The sequence below is a fragment of the Anastrepha ludens genome, chromosome 2 (assembly GCF_028408465.1).
Source record: "Anastrepha ludens isolate Willacy chromosome 2, idAnaLude1.1, whole genome shotgun sequence".
NCBI classification, from domain to species: domain Eukaryota; kingdom Metazoa; phylum Arthropoda; class Insecta; order Diptera; family Tephritidae; genus Anastrepha; species Anastrepha ludens.
Window position 1 is genome coordinate 883,998 of NC_071498.1, and position 18,638 is coordinate 902,635.

Below are 18,638 nucleotides of genomic sequence, written 5' to 3' on the forward strand. Positions count from 1 at the left end.
GGGTCGGAAACTTTTCCCGTAAAAGATCAATGGTTTCGTTGCTTGTGTGGCACGTAGCGCTGTCTTGTTGAAAATAAACGTTATCCAGATCAATACCATCCAATTCTGGCCATAAAAAATCGTTAATCATCTCTCGATAGCGATAGATAACACCTGTTATTGGAAAACCCTCTATTACGTTTCTTTTTTTTAAAGAACACGTAACAAAATGGGCTTATTCTTGCCACTCAATAATTGCTGCTCAGATACTCACTTGCGTAGCGAACAAATGTGGTGAAGCGAACGGTTTGGCGAATACTCCCAAAATTAGCATCATGAGTGGTGAATGAACTTATCGCTGGGCTCATGTCGTTGCCATTTAAGAAAACGAATTAGTTCATCCTCATTTGACATTTGTGTCATTTATACATAAAAATTTGTATACTTATACGAATTGACATTTCAACAGCGGAAATATTTTATAACGGCGATCTTCCGACCGCAGTGTAAGTATTTAGTGCAGATAACCGATTCAAAGAACCACGAAAGTTTTTAAGCAAATTATGATTTTTATATTGTAAATGCATTTTGTAGATTCATAGTGAACTTTCGGCTAAGTAAGAACACATTTATATTTATGCTGGACAAAATTTGAGACAAATTTCATTGCCGCTAGTCATCATCCATAACGCCAATGTTAAAATTTTGTTGAGCGAAACGATTTTTTACACACAGTTAGAGTTGGGTTTCGGGAATTTCCCGACGGGAATTCTCGGGAAATTCTCGATATTTTTCCATCCCGAATCTCGAGAATTGAAATTTTTAGCATTTCGGGAAATCCCGAATCTCGAGAATGTTTCAAGATTTCTCGAGAAATCCATTTTTTTTTTTAATTTTTGTTGTCAAATATTAAGAGAAAAAACAATTCTTTCAAAAGTAAAAGAATACACATACATGTGATTAATACCTGGAAACACCAAACTGTAACGGCCATTATGTTACAAGGAATCGCACACTACATACTGTTTCGCAGAATCACATACAATTCACACCATAGTTTCAATTGCTATGCGAAAAGCCACAACAGTATAACTGTTCCATTTGTTTGTTTGTTTGTTTTTTTTTGTTTTAGGGTGACTACAGAGTAAATGCTAGATGCGTTGCTATGCTATGTCGAGGGAAAGCACTGTAACATCAAGCTAATGAAGTTTAGTTGTATGTGTTTCTTATATGTAGCAGCAGTTAAGCAATTAGGAATGCTTTGAAAATAGTCAAGCACTTTCAATTTGTTCGCAGACTGCACAGACGACGTTTGTAAATTTATTTTTTGTAGTGAGCGGGTGCATTTCATTTTGTGGTACCTGATTAAGTATAAATTATACACCGTATAATAAAATATTTTGTGGTCCAAATATTACTTATTTTTAAGTTTTGAATCGACGTATCGTTGACTGTGAGTACCGGTTAGTTACTTCCTTTAAAAAACAAAATTTAAAACAAATTTTGAATTTTTAGCATTAAAAATCATGAGTTCAGAATACGAATACGACCAAGTGTGGCAGCTTTTCAAGCGATTTGACGACGAAGCAACATGTTTGAAATGCAATAAAAACATTAAATGTAAGTCGTCGTCAACATCTGGACTTCACCGTCACATGGAGAGGATACACAACATGAAGCGAAGGGAACATGAGGCTCCAAAAGAACAGCCACCAGCCAAGAAGACCCGAACTCTTCACAACTTTTTCAATACTTTTTCCTCGCCTGAATCGCTTGAACAAATTGTTGCAAAATTGGCTGCAAAAAATGGAGTTCCAATAAACGCGATAACAAAAAGTGAGTTCATTCGTAATAGTATCAGCCGCTTAGGATTTCATCTTCCAAAGTGTCACAAAGCTGTTCTGGGTTTGGTTATGAAGTACTGCACGAAAATGAAAAGCGATTTGAAGATCAAAATTGAAAATTTTAAATCTGTACAGCGTAAGTTCAGCTTGAGCATCGACGAGTGGACAAGCGTGCGAAACCGACGTTACATGAACATCCATATATATTATGACGATGGACAATCTGACAACCTTGGCCTGGTTCGCATTCAGGAATCATGTCCCGCTGAAAAAGTATATGAGCTCGTAAATGCAAAGCTTTCAGCTGGCAACCAACAACGTCGATGAAGAAGATATGGCGAAACAGCTTGAAAAATACGTTCAGCAATGCTCAAAACCGAAAGCAGACATTGCGCAACATGCGGCGAACCAGATGTTTTCGTCGCTTAGAAACGAGCTAAAACTATATGAAAAAACTGGAGAGAAAACACAAAATGTTGAAAGACTGATCGGGGCTTTTAACACTGTTAAGCCAACATCGACTCAAAATGAGAGGAATTTTTCTACAGCGGGTCCAAAAAGCGTACGCGATTGTCAGACGAAGCCATTGACAGTCTGTGTTTTTTAAAACACCATTTTGGGAAATAATGTTTACAATCACTTTTTCCCCCTATTTTAATAAGTATAATCTTGAATTATTTTTGTTTTGAATTTTTTTGTAATTATTTTTGTTTCACTTTTTTGTTTGCAATAATTGAAATAGTCATATTTTCAAATATTTTTTTATGTAGTTTATACTTTAATAAAAATAAATAAAAATAATATTTTATGAAATTCATTGCTCTTACACTGGTTTTAGATTTTTTTTTTTAATTTTTTGGAATTTTTCCCGAATTTTCGAGAATTCTCGAGAAATCTCAAAAATTATTTTCGGGAAATCCCGCATCTCGAGAATTGAAATTTTCGTTATTTCGGGAAATCCCGATTCTCGAGATTGGGATTTTCTCGGGAAATACCCAACTCTACACACAGTTACCAACAAACTGAGCAGAATGAATTTCAATTGGGTCTTGCTCAACCCAGAGTTTCGCTTACTTTAAAGTAAATTTTGGAAAGCGAAATTTTTAATGCTTACAAAGATAAATTACCAAAGAAGAGAAGTCACAAGCAAAGATCAAATATTTAACCAGTATATTTATGTACAGTCTGTGTCAGAAGAAAATAAGCAGTTTTTTTTTCTTGTAACTTCAATATTCGTTCTGTTTTTTACTGCAAAAGAGTCCTACTCAAGGGCTACGTCGCCAGTGCTAACCGAGGTTAGTGTCGTTCGAAACTTTTCCGTAAACACAACTAAATAAAAATGAGTGAGAAGTACGCGAAGCGTTTTGAGGCGGTATTTTTATACACGCATTCGAAAGGGCCGAAATTATTTTACGCCGCGGCTGCAATAGTAATTAAAAAATCAAAAAGTTTGTTGCGATGTGGAATCAGCGGTATAAGGTGTACAAAAATGGTTATGACTTTTCCGAGCGTGGCTTGACTACGCCAAGCACGATCAGTTCTTGCTAAAAAGGCAATAAATGTGAATATTAACACCATCGAATGTCGACTGAAGGAGGCGAACATATCCTACCGTCCCACATCATCAAAACCACTACTCTCAGAAGAACACATTGAGAAACAACATAACAAGAAAATGGCGTGACAGTCCCCAGACGTCAACCCCATTGAAAATGTGTGGGGAACAATGAAAACGCATCTTGCCGGAAGGCCAGTCCATGATTTAAAACAACTGTGATCAAGTTCGCAAAATCTAATCCTGTTTGTCGACGAGCTACGAAGAAAAGCTGGTTCAAAGCAAGAAGAACATGCCAGGCTATACTCGACAACGATGAAAACTACACGGCTTATTGAGTAATTGCGACTCGTAGTTTTTACATACTTCCATGTAAAAAAATTTTAAATACTCATATGCCTTTTATAAGTAGGTAGGGAGCGCCGTTTTGATACCATTATTGGACCTGCAACAGGCAGATATCTACAGCCAGCCAGAGCTGTTGATATAATGGAGAAGATTGATGGGATTTAGGTTGGCCAGTTTAAAGGAGATAGATAAATTGGCTAATTTAGAGAAAACCGCTGCTTCGACTCCCGATTCCATTTTGGAACGGTCAGTGAAGACAGAGGTGCAGATTTTGGAAAGATTGCCCTAGCACGACCCTCAAACTCTAGTTTGCGGATACAGAGATCTGTTCGAAGTTTGGAGAAATTCGGTGTTAACTGCCCGAAAATGCTGCCATGTCCCCTGAGAGATTGCCTCCAGAGGCCAACCTCCTTTATATTCTCTTTATACCCCCTTTTATACTTCAAGAATAACCGCGGTTCCTTTCTTCTGACACAGACTGTATATAGATAAGATTACAGTGTACTTACATGGTTTCCATTATTTCAATGCGAACAGAGTAAGCAGTAGCAAAATTTTGACAGTAATAGCGAATCGAGTTTAGTTTTTTCGCCAATGGCAATACAGAAAATTAATTTTCAACACTTGTTCACCATTTTCGACACTCGTTCGGAAATATATTCGGAGGCTTGCCATTGCCGATCGAGGGCCGACCGCTACTAGAAAAAACTGTTGTTATCATTTTGCTGGTTCATGCACGGGGATTTGAACCTACGCACTCCCGAATGGTGGTCACTCACCAGTCCTTCGGGCTACGGCGGCCGCATAGTAATTAAGGGCCTAATGATTATGATATTTTGATAAAAAAAAACTATTCTGCTGTCTTTTCTTCGAAAATCACAAATTTTGCTGATGCTGCTTTTGCAAAGTTTTACGCGGCGATACATCAAAGTTCGAATTACTCGAACGCTTGCCATTTGCATAGCTACAACATTTTTACATCAAACATAATGCCTCGCCATATTGCAAATGTTTCATACGATTTCACATACAAAATTTGTAGTCCGCATTCCTGGATAAAGATTTTGCTTAGCAATTCCTCGCGCGTTCTCCAAATGAAAAAGAAAATACAAATATAATTCTGTGAGCCCATTCTTTATTTATTCGTAGAATTATACTAAACGTTACTTTAATAATAAATATATATATATACTCGTAATTTATCAGTGTCATCTTATATACATTTTTCACATTTACATTTTCCAAAAATTCTGACAAATTTGGCATAAAGAAAAATATTTGGTATATTGTTCTAAGCATTAATTCTTATTTCTTATTTCTAAAGCAATAAGCTTAGTGTGCGGCAAAAACCTATTATTTGCACTCTTACTTACAGATGTCTTGACTTTCTGATGGCTTTTGATATTCCTTATTTTAAATTTAATAAAAATTTACAAAAAATGTTATACAGGCTGATTATGCATGAGTGTGAGTGTATGGGTGCGTGTAAAGCCTAGCAATGTTGCTTCCTCTTACAATATTATTCAAAGTATTTTGAACTTTTGCTGCTTTTTCTTTACAAATTGTGGTTACTGTACCTTGAGATTTGGTTTAGTCTTTTAAATTCTTCATAACCACATCATCGCTTGCCGCAAGATTGTTGCAAGTATTGGAAACTGTAAACAAATTAAAGTTTATAAGAGCTACAAGAACTTCTAAGATTTCCTTAAACGAAACGCTTTTATTTAACACTTAGGTTATTATGAAGCTAGTTTTCCAAATATATAAATAGAAAAAAAACTAAAAATAGCTCAAACTTTACTCTTTACCCTTAAAAAGTTTTTATTGTAGGGCACCGAATATAGAACCTTACGCTGAACACTCACAGTGTTACGGACATAGTCGAAAGATCGTAAATTTCATCATAAAGTCAGTGCAGTTGATCATTCCATTTTTTACCGTGGAAGTCGCCCATTTGGGAAGGGACGCAGACTGCTCTGAAAAACATGCGAGTATTCATGCCTCAATTATCGGCCTTTCAGCGAACGAGTACAAGGTGACCCCGCAAGCGTCTGGAATGTGAACTATCGATTTTTTTGTTACCTTGACAGCGTTCAGAAAATGGGTCACTTTCGCTTTAAATACGGTTGGTTGAAGATTTGAGGAGGATTTTTTAGATTAAGCTCATTTCCATTTCATCGGATATCTTAACCAAAAGATCCCCGTATTTGGGGATCGGAGACCCCACATCGTCATGGAGATGCCGATGCACCCACAACGATTGACTATTTGGTGTGGATTTTGGTCTGGCGGTATTACTGAATCTTTTTTTCCGAAAATGCGACAGAAACTGCCGTTATAGTCAATAGTGAGCATCACTGCGCCATGCTAACCGATTTTTTAATTGCTCATTTTATTGGTTTCCACGTGAGGGCACTGTGTGCATCTGAGAAAAGGCAGTTGTGGAAGTCATTTGAACGAAATTTTGTTCCATGCTTAATGCCAACTTCCAACAAAATAATTAATTTCCAAATGCCAGACAGCCTGTACAATGGAGGAAGGACGAATAGTCTAAACTTGAGAAACAAATTTTAATATATTTTATATCGGCGGTTTTATTTTGGTGATTTTCTGTTAACTTTTGCTCTCAAATTCCATCACTACGTTCCTGTTCAGGCACCAGAGTGGCGCTAATCGAGTTCATGTTCTGGCCGCAGCGTTATTAAGCTCACACTAATACATACACATAATGTAAATATAGTATTTTAGATTAGAAATACAGTACGTATATACAAACATATATATCTTATAAGAAAACCCAACTGATTGAAGCTGAAGTTATTTACATTTAAAATGGAAATGAAATAGTTACCTACATACATGCAAACATACGCAACTATGAATAAAATTCTTATCTTACGTAGGATTTCATACATTTAAAATACATTTTTTTTCTGGATGGTTTCTATTTATCAACACTGCAGTTATCACACTTCTGATACGGCTAGCGGTTCTTTTGACCTTTCGCATATTACCACACGGGCCGCTGCTTTGTTGGATCGCCGTGAAACGGTTAACGAAGTGGTTAGCGTTCGCATTGAATCGCAGCTGTGATGAAGACGTCGACTCACGGTGCTGCAACGCCTTTGTGTGGAATTGCTCAGATAAGTGCGGCAACAACATGCAAACCATTTGAAAGGTGGAAAACGGCTGGGGAAACAATAGCATTTATTTTCGAAATATATAAATCAGTTATATTATTCTGAAATTAATAATTATCGGATGCAGTACCAACCTGAGCGTCCGAAAGACTTGCGAAGAGAAGAGGCAATATATCAGTGGATTAGCTGCAGAATTTAAGGGTGCCAAACTTTGTATAAATGTTGCTATGGCAATGTTTGTTTGAGTTTGCGGAATACGTCCAAACACTTGCAGCAAATCGAAGATAATATACGGCGACCAGCACAATATAAATACAATCACAATCACAAAAGTCATTTTGACAGTTTTTACTTTGGCACGGGGTATTATTCCGCGCGAGCTTGCTCTTCTGGTTGTTGGATTGTTATAGCCAGTTCGTTCTGTTGGGATAAATATAGAGCCCTTCGCCCAAATGGTCTTTACGATAATCGCGTAGCAGGTGGTGATAATCAATGCCGGCACAACGAATAGTGAGGCAGACACTAAGCACATGTAAATTTGCCATGCTTTCGGTGATCCCAACTCGATCCAGCATTGCATTTGTCCTTGTACAAGCTTCTCTTCATACAGCATCAAAATGGGTAGTGAAAAAATAGCCGAAACCGCCCATGCCGCTGTGACAAGATGCTTCGCCCTGCGCCCTGTAAGAAAGTGCAAATGGAGAGTTAAAATGTATTTACAAACTGCGTATTGCTTCCAATAGGACTGACATGATTTAGAGAAGTTCATTGGATGTGTGATGGCATCGTAGCGATCGATACTCATTGCAACAAGCACATATGTGGACGAGTAGGTTACGCATACTTGGGAGAAGCGAATGATCTTGCAGGCGATATTGCCGGCTCGCCACGAAATCGTTATGCGCCAGATAATGTCGGTAAGCACATGCAGCAGGCCGACAGAAAGATCTTAATTGGAATGAAACACAAATTATGTATCAAATATGGAATTGAATTGAACAATACATACATACCATGCACGAAACAAATGTATGGGCCCACACATTCTTACCTGCGATTGCTAGCTGCTTAATGAAGTAATTCATTCGTGATTTTCGATTTTTATTTACAAACATCACGAAAAGCACGGCAGAGTTTCCAAGCACGATCACTGTGAATAGTATCCAAAGAACTGCAAACTGTTCAGTCTGAAAGCAGAAATGAGAAAGAAAAATTCTCTAAATAAATAATACAAAACATAAGCACACATAAATGCGCAAGTACGAGTTCCAAATTGGAAACAAATTTGTTCAGTATTCCTTGTTTAATAGTAACTTCAAAAAATCCTGACATCTCTCGATAAAAAGTTCACTTCAGACTTCTTCCGAGCAAAAAAATAATCAGAGCAACCTTAGAAATCACTGTCGGAAAGAGGACACACCAAATACTCCTCGTGCTGAAAAATTCATGTTTCTGAGTATGTCGAAAATAATAGAGATTGCAGTGTACGCGGATGAGCTTATTACTTTGGTCCTAGAAAAAATCAATGGTCAATGAAAATCTGCAATCTGTAAGCGCCCCATCCAAGTGGACACGAGACAACGACATGGGAGTCCTTCCTGCCAAAACATAACTGAGCCATAATTCCATAACTTAATGACACAAATCAAAAATAGTAGAAATATTTCAAATTTCAGGAAGTTGTTGTCTACTTTAAACTTATCTGAAAAAGAAATATTAGTTAACGGAGCAGAATAAGCGCAACTCGTGCATGAGTTTGAGCTTGAAAAATACGGATGCCATGCAGTGAGAGCAGTCCGCCCAACACTTCAGGCCGCGTAAGAGCATAGAACATTCAACCAACGCATCTACAGGCATATATTCGTTTCTTTCTAAGCAAACGAAGCAAAACTCTATACCACAATAGTTTATTTTCTTACGTTACTTGACCTCATCATGTTGGTCTCCTTGACGTGGGGATGAGGCTTAAGTGGTGGTCTGACCCCTATATCATGGGGGCCAACCCAAGACGAACTAAGAGGGAAGCTCCATATGCGGATTGGCTAGCCACCCATTCGCTTTACGGCGTACCTGGTGGCCATCCAATCACCATGCGGAAGTAACTGTGGCCTTGCCACGGCATGGGGCGCTGCCGTGGTGGACCGTTTTGAATTCCCTATTATATAAATACACCACTGCGCTCGCCTCGTCGAGCAGGTGGTCGTACGAAAAAGATGAATATGAATACAAGCGAAAATTCAAGCAACAAAACTTCCATTGCAGCGGGAGCAGGCTACAGCGGTCGTAATTCCACTGCCAAACACACACAGATGCAAAGTTAAGCGGAAAATTTAACAAAAAACAAAGTAGTAACAAAGCATAGTGCGAGAGAAATTTATTTAAACGTGTGAAATGAACGCGGAAGGTGAGAGTAATCTCTACAACTGGCAAAATGTCACTAACAAAAATTAAAAGCGTGCCAGCAATGAGTCTCCTGGCTTGTATTCACAAAAAAAATAAAAATATTAATACAGCCTAACCGATACGATCTTCTGAGTGATGATAATGATGATATTCCCGAAACTCGTGAGAGCAATATGGAAGCGAACGAAACAACAACACCCAACATTCCCAAACCACCACCACTGATAATCCCAGGAGTTGTAAATATAAGTGATGTGATAACATATATTTGTACCTTAATTCCTAAGAAAGAATTTAGTTATAAGTCACTTAAAGACGGACAAATCAGGCTTATTATAAATAACGTAGATTCTTATAGAAAAGTTGTAAAACAATTAGAAATTGGCAAGTTAAGTTATCATACCTATCAACTTAAACAAGAACGTTCCTATAAAGTAGTTTTAAAAGGTTTGCACTATTCTACTCCTATAGAAGATATCAAAAGTGAGATTACACAACTGCTACATAGCGTGCGAAACATATATAATGTCAAAAGTAGACTATCTAAACAGCATTTATCAATGTTTTTTGTTGACTTGGAGCCGAGCGCCAACAACAAAAAAATTTATGAGTTGAGACATTTAAATAACGCTATTATTAAAATAGAGCCTCCTAGACAAACAAATGACATGTTCCAATGCTACAGATGCCAAGAATTTGGGCATACTAAAACTTACTACAGAAAACCATTTAAATGTGTAAAATGTAGTCAAATGCACCCAACAGCTGAATGCAAAAAACCTAAAGATGTCTTGCCAACGTGTGTACACTGCCAACAACACCACACTGCTAATTACAAAGGCTGCATAGTTTATCAGCAGCTAACTAGAAATAAACCGACAGCTTCCAGCCATACGAAAGAGAGTGTAAACACAAATAAGCAAAACACTAGCAATGTTCCAGGTGACAATAACAACAACAAAGAGTCATATTCTAACATTTTGAAAGGTCGAAGCACAAACACTAATAGAAATACACAAATGGACAATATAGAGCGATTATTATTGAAGCAAATTGAACTAACAAACACTTTACTTAATACTAGCAAACCCGGCCCCCTTCGCTGGGCACACTAAAATAGAATAGATATTGTTTAGAACAGAAAATATATGAATTTCAAATTATTTATTTTTTTATTCTTTATTCAAGCGCTTTGGCATAAACAATATTTTTTGTTTTTCTATTTGTTTTTGAGTAAATATAAAATATAAATTGAAAATCAGGAAAAAATAAGATTGTTTTTAAATTTCAAATCCACGCATATGAATAACTAAAAAACAATCGTCTTTTTTCCTGATCATCCATGAATTTTTCGTTTCAATTTATATGTTTTATTAAGCATTGGAGCTTTTTTAACCATTATCCATTTATATTTTTCAAAAAAAAAAACGAAAAAAAATTTTTTTTCCACGAACACATAATTTCATTCGGATTTCACATTAAATTCTCAAATTTCGTAAGAAATTATTCACTGTTCCAAAATCCACTCCAAAAAAATTCACAAACAATTTTTACATGTTGCACTTACGTTTTTTCCTTATGGCATCCAAATCAGAAAGAAATATTGACACATTCTAACTCACACTGTCAATTTGACAGTTCAGTTCCGCCCCAAGCGTTAAAACAGTAAGCGACATTATGGCTGGTTCAAAAGAACGCTGTACCCGTTGCCAGTGCTCCGAATTACAACCAAACTTTACGAAACCCATTTTCAATACTTACTTAACAATGTGTGTAAGTTTGGTTTAATTCGGTGCAAAGACACGGCGGGTTCACGTTTTGGCATATATTTCGAGACCCTAGTCATCAATAGGTATGAAAATTACCCCGTATTAAAGCACTTATCAACATACACAACCAAAGGTTACCCGGGTCCACGTTTTGACCTATATCTCGAGACCCCAGTCACGGAGCGGCATGAAAAATACTCTGTACTAAAGGATTCACCAACAGCTTTCATTTAATACCCATATTGTACATACACGTCCGAAGGTTACCCGGGTCCACGTTTTGACCTATATCTCGAGACCCTATCTACCAATAGGTATTCAAACTATACGGAAACCATCTTCAATACCTACTTAACAATGTGTGTAAGTTTGGTTTAATTCGCTTCAAAGACACGGCGGGTCCACGTTTTGGCATATATTTCCAGACCCTAGTCATCAATAGGTATGAAAATTACCCCGTATTAAAGCACTTATCAACAGCTTTCATTTGATACCCATATTGTACATACACAACCAAAGGTTACCCGGGTCCACGTTTTGACCTATATCTCGAGACCCCAGTCACGGAGCGGCATGAAAAATACTCTGTACTAAAGCATTCTCCAGGATGGTTCCATGTGTAGAAGTCCACGCAAGTGGGGAAAGTTACTGATCGCCATTCACTTGGGAGTGGCCAGGACGATTCTTCTACATATGGTTCAAGCAGCTCACAACGGCCGGGATTAGCCCACGTATCCTCTGGGTAGCTCCCGAATACCCGTTCGGGAGTGAGCTAACGTGAGAAGGCGAAGCATTCCAGGATAGCTGGTTGTGCGCTGGGTTTGGGACCCGCCACTTAAAAATCCCCCCCCAATGCAAAGAATTACAAAGCCTCGGATGAGAACTGCCTTTACTGATGACGACCCCTGCAAACGAAATAAGGAATATGATTTGAGGGCATGCACCTGGAATGTCCGGTCCCTTAATGGGGAAGGTGCCTCTGCCCGGCTGGTTGATGTCCTCGTGAGAGTAAAGGCTGACATCACTGCCATCCAAGAGATGCGATGGACGGGGCAAGGTAAGAAAACCATAGGACCTTGCGACGTCTACTACAGCTGCCATGTAAAGGAGCGCAAATTCGGTGTCGGATTTATTGTGGGAGAGAGACTTCGTCGCCAAGTACTGTCGTTCACTCCGGTGGACGAGCGTCTCGCAATAATCCGCATCAAAGCGCGATTTTTTAACATCTCGCTAATTTGCGCCCACGCCCCGACGGAAGAGAAGGACGATGCGACCAAAGATTCCTTCTATGAGCGCTTGGAACGTTCCTATGAGCGCTGCCCCCGCCACGACATAAAAATCGTGCTTGGCGACTTCAACGCCAGGGTGGGCAAGGAGGGAATTTTTGGTCCCACAGTCGGAAAATTCAGCCTGCACAACGAAACATCCGGTAACGGACAGAGGCTGATCGACTTCGCCGGGGCCCGAAACATGGTAGTCTGCAGCACCAGATTCCAGCATAAAAAGATACACCAAGCTACCTGGCTGTCTCCTGATCGAAAAACGCGAAACCAGATCGATCATGTTGTGATAGATGGAAGACACGCTTCTAGTGTATTAGATGTACGTACGATCCGAGGGCCCAACATCGACTCGGATCATTACCTTGTTGCAGCCAAGCTGCGCACACGCCTCTGTGCAGCAAAAAACGTACATCTACCTACGCAAAGAATGTTCGACATCGAAAAGCTGCAATCACAACAGACAGCCAGAAGATTCCCCACTCGACTCTCACTCCTGCTCTCGGAGAGCACTGCCCAACAAACCGGCATGCGCGAGCAATGGAGCAACATTTCTCGTTCACTACGTACCGCCGCCGAAGAAGAAATCGGATTCCGGCGAGCCCGAAAAAACAATTGGTCCGACGAGCAATGTCATGCTGCCGCCGAAAGAAAGGATGCCGCCTATAGAGCCACGCTGCGATCGGGCGCAACGCGAGCCATGTGGGATCGCTACAGAGAGCTGAAAAAGGAAGAGAGACGTATTATCCGACAGAAGAAACGAGAGGCCGAAATACGTGAGTGCGAGGAGCTTGAGATGCTGGCCAACAGGAACAACGCCCGAAAATTTTACCAGAAAGTTCGGCGGCTTACAGAAGGTTTCAAGACCGGGGCGTTTTCCTGTAAGAACAAAGACGGCGATCTGGTGACTGACGTACAGAGCAATCTTAAATTATGGAGGGAACACTTCTCGAACCTGTTAAACGGTGACAGCTGCGCATGTCATAGAGAATGTGAAGATCCCGATACCCCAATCGTTGACGACGGAATTGTCGTTCCGTTACCCGACCATGACGAGGCAATATCACGGCTAAAAAACAACAAAGCCGCGGGCGCCGACGGACTGCCGGCTGAGCTATTCAAACATGGCGGCGAGGAGCTGGTAAGGTGCATGCATCAGCTCCTATGCAAAATATGGTCGGATGAAAGCATGCCTGCCGATTGGAATTTGAGTGTGCTCTGCCCAATCCATAAGAAGGGCGATCCTGCAATTTGTGCTAATTACCGCGGGATTAGTCTTCTAAATATCGCCTATAAGGTTCTAGCGAGCGTATTGTGTGAAAGGCTGAAGCCCACCGTCAACCAACTGATTGGACCTTATCAGTGTGGCTTCAGACCTGGAAAGTCCACCATTGACCAAATATTCTCAATACGCCAAATCCTGGAAAAGACCCATGAAAGGAGAATCGACACACACCATCTTTTCGTCGACTTCAAAGCTGCATTCGACAGTACGGAAAGGAGTTACCTGTATGCCGCTATGTCTGAATTTGGTATCCCCACAAAACTAATACGGCTATGTAAGATGACGTTGCTCAACACCAGCAGCGCCGTCAGAATTGGGAAGGACCTCTCCGAGCCGTTTGATACCAAACGAGGTTTCAGACAGGGTGACTCGCTGTCGTGTGACTTCTTTAACCTGATGTTGGAGAGCATCGTACGAGCCGCAGAACTTAATCGCTCAGGCACAATTTTTTATAAGAGCGTACAATTGCTGGCGTATGCCGATGATATTGACATCATCGGCCTTAACAACCGCGCTGTTAGTTCTGCCTTCTCCAAACTGGATAAAGAGGCAAAGCGAATGGGTTTGGTGGTGAACGAGGACAAAACGAAGTACCTCCTGTCTTCAAACAAACAGTCGGCGCACTCGCGTATCGGCGCCCACGTCACTGTTGGCAGTTATAATTTTGAGGTTGTAAAAGACTTCGTGTATTTAGGAACCAGCATTAACACCGATAACAATGTCAGCCTTGAAATCCAACGTAGAATCTCTCTTGCCAACAAGTGTTACTTTGGACTAAGTAGGCAATTGAGCAGTAAAGTCCTCTCTCGACGAACAAAACTAACACTCTACAAGACTCTCATCATGCCCGTCCTAACGAATGGCGCAGAAGCTTGGACGATGACAACATCCGATGAAGCGACGCTTGGAGTGTTCGAGAGAAAGATTCTGCGTAAGATTTTTGGACCTTTGCACGTTGGCAATGGCGAATATCGTAGACGATGGAACGACGAGCTGTATGAGCTTTACGACGACATAGACATAGCGCAGCGAATAAAGATCCAGCGGCTTCGTTGGCTGGGTCATGTCGTCCGAATGGATACAAACGCTCCGGCTTTGAAAGTATTCGATGCGCTACCAGCTGGTGGTAGCAGAGGAAGAGGAAGGCCTCCTCTGCGTTGGAAAGATCAGGTGGAGAAGGACTTGGCTTCACTTGGTGTGTCCAATTGGCGCCGGTTAGCACGAGAGAGAAACGACTGGCGCGCTTTGTTAATCTCGGCCAAAATCGCGTAAGCGGTTATCGCGCCAATTAAGAAGAAGAAAGCATTCTCCAACAGCTTCAATTTGATATCCATATTGTACAAACACATTCTAGGGTCCACGTTTTGGTCTCTATCTCGAGACCCCAGTCACGGAGCGGATGGAAATACTCTGAACTAAAGCATTCACCAACAGTTTCCATTTGATACCCATATTGTACATACACATCCGAAGGTTACCCGGGTCCACGTTTTGAACTATATCTCGAGACCCTATCTACCAATAGGTATCCAAACTATACGGAAACCATCTTCAATACCTCCTTAACAATGTGTGTAAGTTTGGTTTAATTCGGTGCAAAGACACGGCGGGTCCACGTTTTGGCATATATTTCGAGACCCTAGTCATCAATAGGTATGAAAATTACCCCGTATTAAAGCACTTATCAACAGCTTTCATTTGATACCCATATTGTACATACACAACCAAAGGTTACCCGGGTCCACGTTTTGACCTATATCTCGAGACCCCAGTCGCGGAGCGGCATGAAAAATACTCTGTACTAAAGCATTCACCAACAGCTTCAATTTGATATCCATATTGTACAAAAACATTCTAGGGTCCACGTTTTGGTCTCTATCTCGAGACCCTAGTCACGGAGCGGCATGAAAAATACTCTGGACTAAAGCATTCACCAACAGCTTCCATTTGGTACCCATATTGTACATACACATCCGAAGGTTACCCGGGTCCACGTTTTGACCTATATCTCGAGCCCTATTTTCAAAATAAAATGTAATCCATGTTACTCGTGGATGATGTAGCTTTCGAATGGTGAAAGAATTTTTAAAATCGGTCCAGTAGTTTTTGAGCCTATTCATTACAACCAAACAAACAAACAAACAAACAAAGTTTTCCTCTTTATAATATTAGTATAGTGATGTCTTTACTTATTGAGAAACTATGCAAATAGATCTCAGAATAGCAATATGGAATGCCAATGGCTTATCCCGTCACACACAGGAAACTGAAGTATTTTTAAATGATAATTTTATTGACATCATGCTAGTTTCAGAGACACATTTTACAAGGAGAACTTATTTTAATATAAAAAATTATGATATTGTTGCCACTAACCATCCTAGTAACAGGGCTCATGCTGGTTGTGCTGTATTAGTAAAATCAAACATAAAGTATGATGTACTAGAGCCAACCAAAACGAATTCAATACAAGCCGCTGGGATTAAAATAAAATGCAATATTATTGACATACACATTTATGCATTATATTCGCCTCCCAGGCATAGCATTACAACACCTGAATACGACACTTTTTTCAATACTCTTGGTACAAGATTTCTGGTAGGGGGTGACTACAACGCCAAACATACGTGGTGGGGATCACGTATCCCAAACCCGAAGGGAAGAGAGCTTTAAAGTGCTTAGTTAAAAAGAACTACAAAACGTTATCTACTGGAGAGCCTACTTATTGGCCAAGTGATCCATTGAAATCTCTCGATCTACTGGACTTTGCTGTATATAATGGTATCCAAACTCTTCTACTGGACATTGCTAGCTCTGAAGAACTAAGCTCAGATCACTCTCCAGTTATTATTAGCTACAGTAGCACTGTTAACACCAAACAACGAAAGTACCACATACTGAATAACGAGAGTCAAATTCGTAATTTTCAAGACAGGTTAATGCAAAAATTGTACTTAACATGGCAATCAAAACCCCGAGTGAACTCGACAATGCTGTTGAAAGTTTATCTGCTTTGATACATGATGCAGCTCTTGCCTCTACACCTAAAAAAATAACAACGATAGTCGACATACCTCTGTTCATGTTTCTGCAGAAATCAGACGCTTAATTCAACAAAAGAGACGATTACGAAAGAAATGGCAAACTAGTAGAAATCCAAGAGATAAAACAGTTCTAAATAAAGCCACTAGTGAACTCAAAGACAAATTGAAAGACTTTAGAAATAAATCGATCTCAAGCTACATTCAAAACCTTAATGACAATAATAATGATGATTATAAAATATGGAGGGCAACAAAGTACCTAAAACACCCAAAGAAGAGAAGTGTACCTATTAAAGATTGCAATGATAGATGGTGCAGAACAGATAAGAGCAAAGCTGATGCTTTTGCAAAGCATCTAGAAAAAACTTTCACAGCCTTTAACAGCAGTAACAATAACGACTCTGACGTTCTTCAATTTCTCGATGTCCCGTGCCAACTATCGTTGCCAATTAAGCATATTACACCTGCAGAAATTCGGACCGAAATAGAAAACTTAAGTAAAAATAAATCACCAGGCTATGATAAAATTGATTCTAAAGTAGCAAAGTGTTTACGAAAAAAAGGCATTATGCTGCTGACACATATTTACAACGCTATATTAAGATTAAACCATTTTCCTACACAATGGAAATGCGCGGAAATTTTGAAGTTATGATTCCCGAGCCAAATAAGCCTGAAAATGAAGTAACGTCTTGCAGACCAATAAGTTTACTGACACTTTTCTCTAAAATATTTGAGAGAATATTTTTACGGAGAATATCGCCAACTTTAAGACAACATAATATAATACCTGAATATCAATTTAGTTTTCGCCGACACCATGGAACTCCCGAACAATGCCACCGAGTGGTTAACTTCATTGTTGATTCTTTCGAGAGAAAGGAGTATTGTTCAACTGTCTTTTTGGATATCCAACAAGCATTTGACAAAGTTTGGCATCATGGTCTTTTATACAAATTGAACAAAATTTTCCCCTCACAGATATATTTAAGGCCGGCGGGCCAATTAGATGCCCTAAATTCAGTAGTTTTCGCGAAGCGTTGTAGGATGAGAAAAAAAAAACAATTAGCCAAATGAAGTTTTGGGGATAGTTTAATATATATTTGAACTAAAAAAAAAAATTTTTTACAATCTCCAACAATATATTGTAAGCCGAGTTATCAATAGATTCCCAGAGCGCCTTGCCACTGAAGTATCCAACTTCTGTACAAGATACAACTTGCAATTTTCATCTGAAAACAAAAAAAAAAAAGATTATTAATTTTGATGTAATTATCTTCGATGTGAACTAAGAAAATTGGGAGAAACACGTAAAATTCGAATTTTTGGGGAAGGTAGAAAAAAAAGTGGGTTTTCAAGGAAAAAAAAAACTCTTCAACTGGGTAAAAAAGTCGCTTAAAAAAGTTTTTGGATGTTTTTTTTAGTTCACATAGAAGAGAAAACAATACTGAAGATAACGCATTTTGAATGAAATGGATAGCTCGTTTAGTTTTTTTGCAACCGTGTACATAAATTAGGTAAAATCGTGAAAATGAAAAGCCGAGAAAACGCGCTTCAAAGTTGTCGATAAGCGCACGGTTGCTCGACGCCGCACTACGCTCGGCTCTGTAGCTCTGCAAATACTTGGAATTTAACTCTGAAAATTTGTGTCTCATGTTCTTGAATATCTAAGCTATTGATTTCAGGAAAAAAAAAATCGACTTTTTTGACCTTTTAATTGGCCCGCCGGCCTTAATTCTAAAATCGTATCTTATCATTTTACGTGAAAGTGAAAGATGAAACATCTAGCATTGCATACATCAAAGCTGGGGTACCTCAAGGAAGCGTACTCGGTCCAGTTCTTTATACTATTTTCACATCAGATATGCCAGTAACTGAAAATATACTTATTGCAACATATGCTGATGATATCGCTTTTCTTGCATCAAGTTATTCTCCAACCGAATCTACCTCACTAGTACAAATTGCATTGAATTACTTGCAGGTCT

General features: G+C 39.4%; 1 protein-coding gene across 1 annotated transcript in view; it reads right to left on the bottom strand.

Annotated features, from left to right (window-relative positions):
* Nucleotides 1-4,898: 4,898 nt before the first annotated feature.
* LOC128861424 (cardioacceleratory peptide receptor) overlaps nucleotides 4,899-18,638 on the bottom strand; it is a 38,534-nt gene continuing 24,794 nt past the window's right edge. Inside the window, exons 2-5 of the mRNA XM_054099564.1 lie at nucleotides 7,918-8,053; nucleotides 7,617-7,814; nucleotides 7,001-7,547; nucleotides 4,899-6,915 (exon numbers count right to left, since the gene is read on the bottom strand). Coding sequence (XP_053955539.1) covers nucleotides 6,693-6,915; nucleotides 7,001-7,547; nucleotides 7,617-7,814; nucleotides 7,918-8,053 — 1,104 coding nt within the window. The 3' untranslated portion in view covers nucleotides 4,899-6,692. The remainder of the gene's footprint in view (nucleotides 6,916-7,000; nucleotides 7,548-7,616; nucleotides 7,815-7,917; nucleotides 8,054-18,638) is intronic.